General features: G+C 36.3%; 1 protein-coding gene across 1 annotated transcript in view; it reads right to left on the reverse strand.

The window, feature by feature from the left end:
- The window catches only part of LOC135216596 (uncharacterized), a 987,502-nt gene that overhangs the window by 220,286 nt on the left and 755,216 nt on the right, over positions 1 to 12,000 (reverse strand). The window contains 3 exon segments of the mRNA XM_064251975.1: positions 2,044 to 2,288; positions 3,081 to 3,246; positions 4,723 to 5,075. Of these exon segments, the coding sequence (XP_064108045.1) occupies positions 2,044 to 2,288; positions 3,081 to 3,246; positions 4,723 to 5,075 (764 nt within the window).

Consider the following 12,000-nt stretch of genomic DNA (forward strand, 5'->3'; position numbering starts at 1 on the left):
TGAAAGAAACAAACAGATTTGCAAATCAGTTTCTCGATGAGAATGTAGAACATTTGTCTCCACAATCACGAGTACATAGATAGATGGTTTGACACTGTGAAGTAGGATTTTGTGTAGCCCGTTGCTTTAGAGATTGGCATACGAAAGAATAATAGTGCATGTATGTATAATATTTTTCATTCGGTATCATGAAGTCTTTTGAAATAAAATAATTGTAGTATTATTTTTTTTTACTCCAACATTTAATAATTTCCTACACTTAACTACAGTATGAATAAGCATAAAAATCAATATTAACTTTGAAAAACTATCATCAGTGCTATGATCGCTGATTACAAAAAAAGCGTGACGGTACGTTAGCAGTGAGCTCATCCGGGGCGGACGCTTAACAGGTTAATAAGTCACTTCCACCACATGAACTTTGATGACCTTAAAGAAGTATATAAGATGGAATTCAAGTATTTAATCACCACTACCTAAAATCCTTGGAAGCCCTTATATAATTCACCAGTGGCAGTGGGGGAATATTGTTTCCCCTAACACAGCTTAGTCATGTTGACACACCTAGTCGTAAAGACCTTGTCTTTCTTTAGCTCCTTTTCTCTCCTAACCACCTCGCTTAGTCTCTAGCCTTCATCTCGGCGTTGTTCACTTGAATTGTACCATTCTTGTACTGGTTATAATTAACTACTAATCATATACATGTAAAATATATAGTATTACTTGTTGACATAGTAATCACACAGGCCTTACCAATAATTATTTGCGGTAATAGTATATACTTACTGGAGTAAGGACCTAGACTTAAGATATTGTTAAAATCTGTTTAGATTTAAGCAATTTATTAAATAGGGTAGAATTATCTTAGAGTTAGTTTCTCCCTTCCAGTAGTCTTATAGAGAGTATATCCAAGCTTGTGGGAACAATTCTCTGTTACTATTTCACGGAGCGACACAGGTTTAGCCCAGAAAAGGGATTTTGACAAAGGAAAAATCTATTTCTGGGCGAATGATCTGTGTCGCCCAGTGAACCCACCCCTTCCTTCCTCACCCTATAGCCCCAAGCTTGGGTGCTATTTTCAGGAATGGCTATCGAGGCACTAGTAGTAGCAGTAGTGGGCGGTAGATGGTGCTGGTATGGTGCCTAGTTTGAAAGGGAAATTGACAAGGGAAGAGACTAAATGGCAGAAGACCTCTGGTAGTGGTTTCACTCGCCCCAGACACCATACCGACACCTTAAATAAAGGTGAGTGAGCCAGAATATTCTGGCATTACCATATAGTTTTTTTTCTCTGGTATTTATAGCAATATTTATACCTTAGAAATGTGTGCTAAAGGAACATTTCACTGGGCGACACAGGTCATTTGCCCAGAAATAGATTTTTCCTTTGTCAGAATCCCTTATACAGTAACTACACTTAAGGGCTAATAAAAATACATTCAAATACAGAAGACACAAAATAATAATAATATAGTCGGAAAAAAATTTGGTTGGCATATAAGCAAATTTTATGTAAAAGATTTGGGTAAAAACATTTAAAAAGTTTGTGCAACCTGGACTATAGTATTTTTGGATTGCAATTGATTAACAGACATATTTCATTCTGGGCTTATTTAGTGACTAAAAGGCTCAAGTACAACAATATCTACCCTCATGCCCAACAATATGCTAACAACTTGGATATACTGTATGACACCAAATGATTTCTGAAAGTTTTGTAAAAAAAAAAAAAAGCCTGTTATATATGAAACTGGAATGCACTTGAATTAAAATAATGTAACATGCCTGACTTTCTAAATAACCATATCTACAACATTCAAAAACTAATTTTTACTAGTTAAAAATGCAACCAGTTCAAGTTTGATGGAATTCAGTAACCTTGGTTACTTTGGTAATAAATCATATCTGCATAATAAAAGCAAAAGTGCCTAGTGGACAGTTCCTGTAAAAGATGTGTATGGTAGAAAAAAACCTGTGCTCGACTTACTCTTAATCATTTTGATAGGCATAAAGATATACTCATATCATATAAACATACATTACCTGCTGACAGGGCCTTTCTGGTGTTGATAGAACACCAATGTTATGAATGCGCAGATGAAGCTGGTGACCAGGTGGTGCTAGTAATTGATGTGTGAGAATGACTCCTGGTGCAGGAGCCAAAGGGAAGTTAAGAGCATGAACACTGCCCAAAGACACAACATTTTCTTCACCAGGGACACCTACATCTTCTCTTGAAATTTTCTGTGTTCCCAATTGCAGAACTGTACGCTGGTTAAACTTGGTACCTGAATAAAAAAAACCTTTGTAAAGCATATTCAGCATATCTGTAATAAATTGATTGAAATTATCACTGGGTCAATTTTAAATTGACTTTTGACCTATCCAGTTCTGTTGCTGGAACAAAATTGGAGTTTCCTGACTATAACCACAATCATTGAATTCCTCATGCAAATAATCAACGAACTGCTGTGAAACTTCTGTTAGTTGTGTTAATCAGTGATAAGCATTACCATGTATTATATATTTCTCATAAATGCAATTGTTTCTGTCTTCTTTGGCTGGAGAGTTCTGAGATCCACACCCATCTTTTATTCCCTTGAACTCTTTATCATTGTTACATGCCAACTTTGGGCCAAGGTGGCATACGATCGGCTAAACCTAAACCAACCAAAAACCAACTGCTCTTAACAGTTACTATATAAAATCTTTATTCAAATATTGAATTATTTTTTACAGGTCACAAAAAATCCTAATTTTGTAATCTATAATGGGCCTGTAATCCTGTCCATTACAGTATACTGCAAAATGTTCATTCATCTGATGGAGTTTCCAACAATAATCCGCACACGAGCTAAAATGGAGCATAAGAAACCTTAAGCATTAGGAAATGTGTAGGAAACATAAACCACTTTATCATATGTAGTATTCCATTTTTTCCAAGACCAATTACAGAACCTGACATTACAAAAGATATAACAGACCCATGAAAATTTCACTGGAAGGCAACAGCAGTAAAAATATTTCAAATTACCCCTAAACTATTTTTACTTATCTTAAGTGCCTGGATGTTAACTTACCTATCAGATAAGTGGCCTGGAATCCTCTGCCTCCTCCTCTGTGAGTGGTATGAAGGACTATTGTGAGAGTTGACGCATAGGATACATAAGAGAGGCGCTGAACCTCCCCCCTTGACACAGCACCACATAAGCGTAAGGACTCTCCCACTCCTTCCCCAAGAGTCACCTGAAATAAATATACATAACTGGATTCACACATAGTGTGCGCAAATTATCATAAATATATGCATGCATATGCAAGTGGATGTGTATAGAAATCTAAATGTATATATACAGCATGACAGGATACTTTTTTTTTTTTAGATCTATCGATTCTTCAGTTACTAAGAGTTTTGCTGTCTTCAAACTCAATGCCTAAATTCACATTTATAACTTGCATATCAAAATCAGCTTCATCCATATTCCAAAAATTTTAAATTTCCTTCCAAGTAATCTTTGCAAATGCCAATGTGTTAACCAGTACACTGCAATTGTATTTTAACATGCATTCCTATACCTCAAGGTAGTAGAATATCAATTTTAAAATATTTTTACATTCATGATAGCTTAAGACTATTCAAACATTTGCCTACATCACAATAAAGGAAATAAATAATTTCCCCATATAGTACTGTACTATAACTACCAGTAAAATTCTTTTGGTATGTAAAAATTTTATCACAGTCGTGTAAATGAAATTCACGAATTTCATTTACACGAGAGATCAGAAGATTGTGAAGTATTGTGTTCACACGACCTGAAGAAATGCATATGTTTACAAGTACATTATGATGACTATGGCAAGCTATCAAAAGTCAGTATGTACCATTACTGTTCATCAGTTTACATTTTTGTCATCTGCTTTTAATAAGCATAATCACACACAGACAAGGAAGGCAGACAAGCAAATCTGATTGTTTGTTATATGAACACTGTTAAAAAATACTTAACAAACTGCTTTTTATTTCAATTCCTACTTTTGTTGAAAATATTTGCTGTTCTTCCTTTTCACCTTTTCCTTTTCCTTGCATTTCTTCAAATAGCTAGCAATTTTGTTTTTGAGCTTGTCTCCTCACTAGAACTATCATTTTGTAGTAACTTTAACAACAATCATATAAAATGGTTTTTGAAATTCCACTTCAGCACTATTTACACTAAATTCTGCCTAGGAAGGTACTTCTTCTCTGTTCTCTTTTGGTCATTTCCCACATAACTGTTGAATTTTAACTTAAAGCTACCCCTTATTCTTACACCTCATATAAGAGCATACCAATTGCCAAACCATATTCAAGTCTAAAATATTACTGTGACCCACCAATTGATTGCTAGGTCACAATAACAACAGTAATAAACATAACCTGCTTCTTATATCAGACCCGTGTGCTTAATGTATGCAAAAGCATAAATACTTTCCTTTTTGGAAAAAAAGGGGAAATTATCTTCACTCTGATTTTTAACTTCATAACTTCACATACTATAAAATGCAATTATTTGTTAAGTGAAACAGCTGGAAAGTTTTGAAATAGGTATGAGTCAAAACTCTGTTCTGTAAGTGAATGATACTGAATGACACATAAAATCTGTAAAATTTAAACTTTTAGTTATGTTGGGGTGTTAATTTCAGTAAACTAAGGTTGACTGTGTATCTGAAAACTAAACTTACCTCAACATAATCATCTTGGCACTTCTGGTTTGCAGTGTTCTTGCCATTGATAATACTATTGGAGTTCTGAGGCTGAGAAGAGTCGATTGTTGTGGAAATAGCACGGGTGAATCTACGATTGTGATGAGTAAAATTTGCAGATGGTGGCAGAGACAATGATGTGGAAGAGGAGATGCTAACAAATGGATGAGGAGTAGCAAAAACCTTCTGAGCAATGGGGCCTGGTTGGTCGCTTGCATCAGTTTCGTGGGACAATGAAGATGGTGCTGAAGCCGACTTTTTATCATCTTTTGGGATAGGTTCTTTTGCACCCACCTCAAATGTTTGGAATTGAAGCCATATTCTTTCATTTCCTGTAAGGTGGATGAGAATGAGTGTCAGGGCACATTCATGACTGAATTTCTTAGACTATTATTCTAAAAAGAAATAAGTGTCTGCTACCAAAACTAAATAAAAAAATAATTGCACACAATTTATATAAATAGATATATATATATTATATAATATATATACTATATATATATTAATTATAACTATATATATATATATATATATATATATATATATATAATATATATGTGTGTGTGTGTGTGTGTGTGTGTGTGTATGTATGTGCATAAATAGCACTTACAGCACTGTTAATGGCGCCATGAGCACCGTAAATCCGGGTAATGGTACCATAAACAGTGGGTAACAAAGCTGTACATCCACTTATGAAGCCGAAAAATTGGGGGTAATAAACCCGGAACCAACAGACACCAGATTTAATGGACAAAATCTGGCCAAGGGTAGTACTAAACTCTGTTTTTTTCCATCTGCCCATCCGCCTGTGGTGTTTTCACATGGTAATACTGCGTCCCAGGCTTTAAATAGTTACGCTATGTGTAAGTTTTAGGTAAATAAAAGGATATATGGGTGTACATTTGCGACTGAAAAGTGTTTTAATAATTTACTGTAAACGAATTACATTGTTAATATTCGAAATAGGATATTATTACTATTGTTGAATGTAAGCTGAATGTAACTATCTAAAGCCCGGGACGCAGTGTTACCATACGCAAACACCACAGGTGGATGGACAGATGGAAAAAAACCGAGTATAGTATAAGACGACTGGTGAATTAGAAAGCCATCTGTGTATAGACTAGCTTTTGCAACAACAGGTACATTATGAAAAATTGGTTATGTAAAGGTGATGTTATTACAAATGCTGTTTTACTTGCTGTATGCTTAAAAATTCAAAATAAATGAAACAACAAAGACAAATTTATACATATCATGGTTTTCCTAAATGGGAAGCATTGTTTTGTTTGTCTCATTGCCAGCCACAAACCCTTAACAATACAATAATGTACGATGATAATCGTTCGTATGACTGAATTGTTCTAAACTTTTATTTACCACCAAAATGATAATGAATTTTTACTGGAAAATTAATATCATGTTGTCCTACCATTATTACTGCCGTAATACACCACACTTAACATCTTGAAAGGATACTAAAAGTAACATAGCTGTGAGAGCTACCATAATTCGATGTCTATATTGTGTCAGCTGGCTGGCTGGCCTCGCATACATAACAGTTGATATCACTGATAAGAAATTATACATATTTGGAATTATTCTTTGAATAGGCTATGTATTATACAGATAATATATCAATAATATAAAAGGTAAAAATGGTTTTCTTATGTTTATGTTTCATCGCCAATCACAAACAACAATGCCATAATGTATAATAATTATTAATCATAATACTGCATTGTTCTAAACTTATTTTTCAGCAAAATGATAATGAATTTTTATATAAAAAAATGAATATTATGTCATCCTAAATGTTATTACGACAATATTTACACTACCATTAAAATTTCTGAAAGATTACCACAAGATAAATGTTGCTGTGAACAGAACCATAATTTAATGTTTACATTTTGTCAACTGGCTGGCCTCACATAAATAAAAGTCAATTCCATTGATATGGAATTATTCTTCGAATAGGCTATTTATTATGAAGATATGCCACATATATATAAAGTAAAAATGGTTTCATGTATTACCGTTATTATCAGCCTATTTCATAATGTGAATCTTTTCATGTACGTATGTTGGTGGTTATCTCACCTAGGCTACCCTTTTAATAAACATCCGTAGGCAATAAACATCCGTAGGACATGAAAAAACTAAACATTTCACTTTAACAGACACTCAGCTTTAAAGGACAGCCTTTGCCCTTCCTTATTAGTTCGTTAAAGCAAGGTTTCACTACATATATAATATATTATATTATATAATATATATATATATATAGAGTATATATATCTTCTATATTATACACACACACAGTGGTCCCCCTGTATTCGCGGGGGATGCGTACCAGACCCCCCCGCGAATAGTTAGAATCCGCGAATGTTTGGAACCCCCCTCTAAAAATGCTCATAAACTCCTATCCTGAACATGCAAACACCAAAGTATCCCTAAAAAGACCACCCTTCATCAAATGTATATAAAATATCCTACTATGGTTCATATTAATCTTTGAAATATTATTAATGCTGTTTTAAAGTAAATCTTACATTTTATGGTTATACATAAATACATAATACGTACGTACTGCACGACTTAGTTACGTATGTGAAAATAATTCAGTCCCCCCATAAGTATTTAGTCATGCACGTTTTCTTTCATACTGTTACTATTTGAGACATCCATTATCTTTTTACAAGGGAAACAATTGTATGTGAAATCACAACTACCAAATGTCTACTTAAAGTATTATCCTACATCAAATATACCATTGAATTGGTATTATTAATATCATTTTAAAGTCATCTTAAACACTTTACCATTAGAAATATATAAACAGCCAATAGCAGAGAGAGAGAGAGAGAGAGAGAGAGAGAGAGAGAGAGAGAGAGAGAGAGAGAGAGAGACCTTACATTTTGATCGGGTTGCCCCAGGTCCCTCAGTGAGAGAGAGAGAGAGAGAGAGAGAGAGAGAGAGAGAGAGAGAGAGAGAGAGAGAATAACTCCTTACGATTTCAATAGATTGAAATGAACGTCTGTAGGCAACTTTTTTCCCCTCCCATAAATACATATATTTCTCCAGAGAAGAGAGAAAGAGAGGACTGTGCAATTATGTTTGTCTGTCTATCAATTCTTTTGCTGAGAGCGAGAGAGATAAAAGAAGGAAGAAATAGAAACACCAAATGTATACCTTATGTAACATCCTGCATCAAATTTACCTTAAATTATTATCATATTACTGTATTAATCTTAGAGATTGTATTAATATAATTTCAAAGTAATCCTAAACATTAGTAGCCTTAAAGGTATATACTTACGTAATTATAATACTTGCAGCCAAGAGAGACAGAGTTACCACTATGACAAGTATCTTGTGGAGAGAGAGAGAGAGAGAGAGAGAGAGAGAGAGAGAGAGAGAGAGAGAGAGAGAGAGAGAGAGAGAGAGTTGTCCTTACAGTATTTAAAAGAGAGAAATGGAATGATCATTGTATTTAAAATACTCACATATGAATTTTGTAATTACAGTTATAGTATTATTATTGGAAAATATTAATGATAAACTTATTACATACATGTCCATGAAAATGATCTCATCTCAGTAAGAGAGAGAGAGAGAGAGAGAGAGAGAGAGAGAGAGAGAGAGAGAGGATTACATAAAACCATTAAATTCGTTGACCATTGTATGGCATTGTTACTTTCCCAGCTCCGAGCGTCACTGGAGTTATGAGGTAGGGAAATTGATACAGAAAAAGACGAAGGGAAGAATTTTCATTTGAAATTAGTTATCGTATTATTACTACTTCTATTATTATTATTATTATTATTTGAAAATAAAATAAACATGTGCATCTACCATAAAAATTCTCTCATCTCAGTAAGAAAGAGGAGTTATCCTTACAAGTGAAATGGAAAGGTCATTTTCATCTCTTTAAAATACTACCATTATGAATTTTGTAATTACAGTTTTATTATTATTATTATTATTATTATTATTATTATTATTATTATTATTATTATTATTATTTATTTATTTTTTTTGTTGCTCTATCACAGTCCTCCAATTCGACTGGGTGGTATTTATAGTGTGCACTTTTCTTACTATGTGTGCCGTTTCTAGGATCACACTCTTCTGCATGAGTCCTGGAGCTACTTCAGCCTCTAGTTTTTCTAGATTCCTTTTCAGGGATCTTGGGATAGTGCCTAGTGCTCCTATGATTATGGGTACGATTTCCACTGGCATATCCCATATCCTTCTTATTTCTATTTTCAGATCTTGATACTTATCCATTTTTTCCCTCTCTTTCTCTTCAACTCTGGTGTCCCATGGTATTGCGACATCAATGAGTGATACTTTCTTCTTGACTTTGTCAATCAACGTCACGTCTGGTCTGTTTGCATGTATCACCCTATCCGTTCTGATACCATAGTCCCAGAGGATCTTTGCCTGATCATTTTCTATCACTCCCTCAGGTTGGTGCTCGTACCACTTATCACTGCAAGGTAGCTGATGTTTCTTGCACAGGCTCCAGTGGAGGGCTTTTGGCACTGAATCATGCCTCTTTTTGTACTGGTTCTGTGCAAGTGCCGGACATTCGCTTGCTATGTGGTTTATGGTTTCATTTTTCGTATTGCACTTCCTACATATAGGAGAGATGTTATTTCCATCTATCGTTCTTTGAACATATCTGGTTCTTAGGGCCTGATCTTGTGCCGCTGTTATCATGCCTTCAGTTTCCTTCTTTAGCTCTCCCCTCTGTAGCCATTGCCATGTGTCATCGCTGGCTAGTTCTTTAGTCTGTCTCATGTATTGTCCGTGCATTGGCTTGTTGTGCCAGTCCTCTGTTCTGTCTGTCATTCTCCTGTCTCTGTATATTTCTGGGTCTTCGTCTACTTTTATTAGTCCTTCTTCCCATGCACTCTTTAGCCACTCGTCTTCACTGGTTTTCAGATATTGCCCCAGTGCTCTGTTCTCGATGTTGACGCAGTCCTCTATACCTAGTAGTCCTCTCCCTCCTTCCTTTCGTGTTATGTATAGTCTGTCCGTATTTGCTCTTGGGTGTAGTGCTTTGTGTATTGTCCTATGTTTTCCTGGTTTTTCTGATCTATGCTGCGGAGTTCTGCCTTCGTCCATTCCACTATTCCTGCGCTGTATCTGATTACTGGCACTGCCCATGTGTTTATGGCTTTTATCATATTTCCGGCGTTGAGTTTTGACTTGAGTATCGCCTTGAGTCTCTGCATATATTCTTTCCTGATCGTGTCCTTCATCTCTTGGTGTTTATATCCCTCCTTCCATTATTCCCAGGTATTTGTATCCTGTCTCATCTATGTGTTTGATGTTGCTCCCATCTGGTAGCTTTATCCCTTCAGTTCTCGTTACTTTGCCTTTTTGTATGTTGACTAAGGCGCATTTTTCTATTCCAAACTCCATCCTGATGTCCCCAGATACAATCCTTACAGTCTGGATTAGGGTATCTATTTCCTTGATGCTCTTACCATACAGCTTGATGTCGTCCATGAACATCAGATGGTTGATTCTGTTGCCTCTTTTCTTGAGTTGGTACCCGGCATCCATCTTCTGTAGTACTTTTGTCATGGGAATCATGGCTACTACGAAGAGTAGTGGTGACAGTGAGTCGCCCTGGAAGATCCCTCTCCTGATATTAACCTCTGCTAGTCTTATTCCAGAGCTTGTAAGTATTGTATTCCAGTTGCGCATTGTATTTTTGAGGAAGCTGATGGTGTTTTCCTCTGCCCCATATATTTTCAGGCATTCTATTAGCCATGTGTGTGGTATCATGTCGAAGGCTTTCTTATAGTCTATCCATGCCATGCTTAGGTTGGTTTTCCTTCTCCTACTGTTCTTCATTACCATTTTGTCTATCAGGAGCTGGTCTTTTCTGCCCCTACACTTCCTTCTGCAGCCTTTCTGTTGGTGGGGGATGGTGTTTGTCTCCTCTAGGTAGTTGTATAGCCTTTCACTGATGATACCTGTTAGTAACTTCCACATTATTGGTAGGCAGGTGATAGGCCTGTAGTTACTGGCTATATTTCCCTTACTCTTGTCTTTTTGTACTAAGGATGTTCTTCCTGTGGTCATCCATTTGGATGCATGGTGATTTGAGATACAATGCTGGAGTTGTTCTGCTATTCGTGGGTGTAGGGCCTTGAAGTTTTTGAGCCAGTATCCATGGACTTCATCGGGACCTGGGGCTTTCCAGTTTGGCATTTTCTTTAGTTGGTGTCTGACTGTGTCTGTCGTGATCTCTGTGAATCTTTGTTTTATTCTCCCTGTTTCTTCTTCCTTGACTTCCTGGAGCCATGTTGCATGTTTGTTGTGTGATACCGGATTGCTCCATATGTTTTCCCAGAGACTCTTACTTGGGTCGGCTTCAGGAATTTCTGGGTGGTTGTCTTCCCCTCTTAGTTGGCTGTATAGTCTTTTCTGGTTGGTTCCGAATAGTTTGTTCTGTTGGTATCCCTTATTCATGTTCATGTACCGTTATATCTTATGTGCTTTGGCCTTTAGTCTCTGTTTTACATCTTCTATTGTGTTGTTTAGTCCCCTCTCTCTTACTTTGTATTTCTCATTGAGTTCCTCCCTTGTTTTCTTGCTTCTTAGCCTTTTTTCTGCCATCTATTTCAGTTTACTCAAGTCAGATCTTATCACCATGATTTGCCTCTCCAGGCGCTTTTTCCAAAGAGGTTGCTTTTTTGGTTTCTGTTGGGTTGGTTGTGCTGGTGGTGTTGTGTTCAAATCCCCATCAGTTCTGCTACTAATCTTGCTCCTGCATATGCCAAGTTATTTGTTTCTGTGATACTGGTGGTGTGTATTATGCCCATTATTTCATTGACCTCACTTGTTTTCTCCCTTAATTTCTTGGTGTTGCAGGCTTTCATGGAGGGGATCTTTGTTCTCTCTGTATCTGGCTCCATCCATTGTCTAATCTTTTCTACCCATTCCGTCCTCTCTGTCACTTCGTCGGTGTTTCTTCGTGTGTCGTTGTTTGATACCTCATCCTCCCTGTCGTCTTCTGTGGCATCGTCTCTCGGTTTGTCTTCGTGTAATTCGTTGTCGTGTGACATTTCCCTTTCCAGTTCTTCTTTTTCTGTTGGGGAGAGCCAGTTCTTTTTCTTTATGTTCCTTACTTGGTCTGCCAGCCTCTGCTCTGTTTGGGGGTGTTTTTATTCCTCTCATTCCAGATGTTGACACCAATCTTCTTCTATACCTCTCTCCGTCGGGTTGCTTCTG

Source organism: Macrobrachium nipponense, chromosome 6 (assembly GCF_015104395.2).
Source record: "Macrobrachium nipponense isolate FS-2020 chromosome 6, ASM1510439v2, whole genome shotgun sequence".
NCBI lineage: Eukaryota > Metazoa > Arthropoda > Malacostraca > Decapoda > Palaemonidae > Macrobrachium > Macrobrachium nipponense.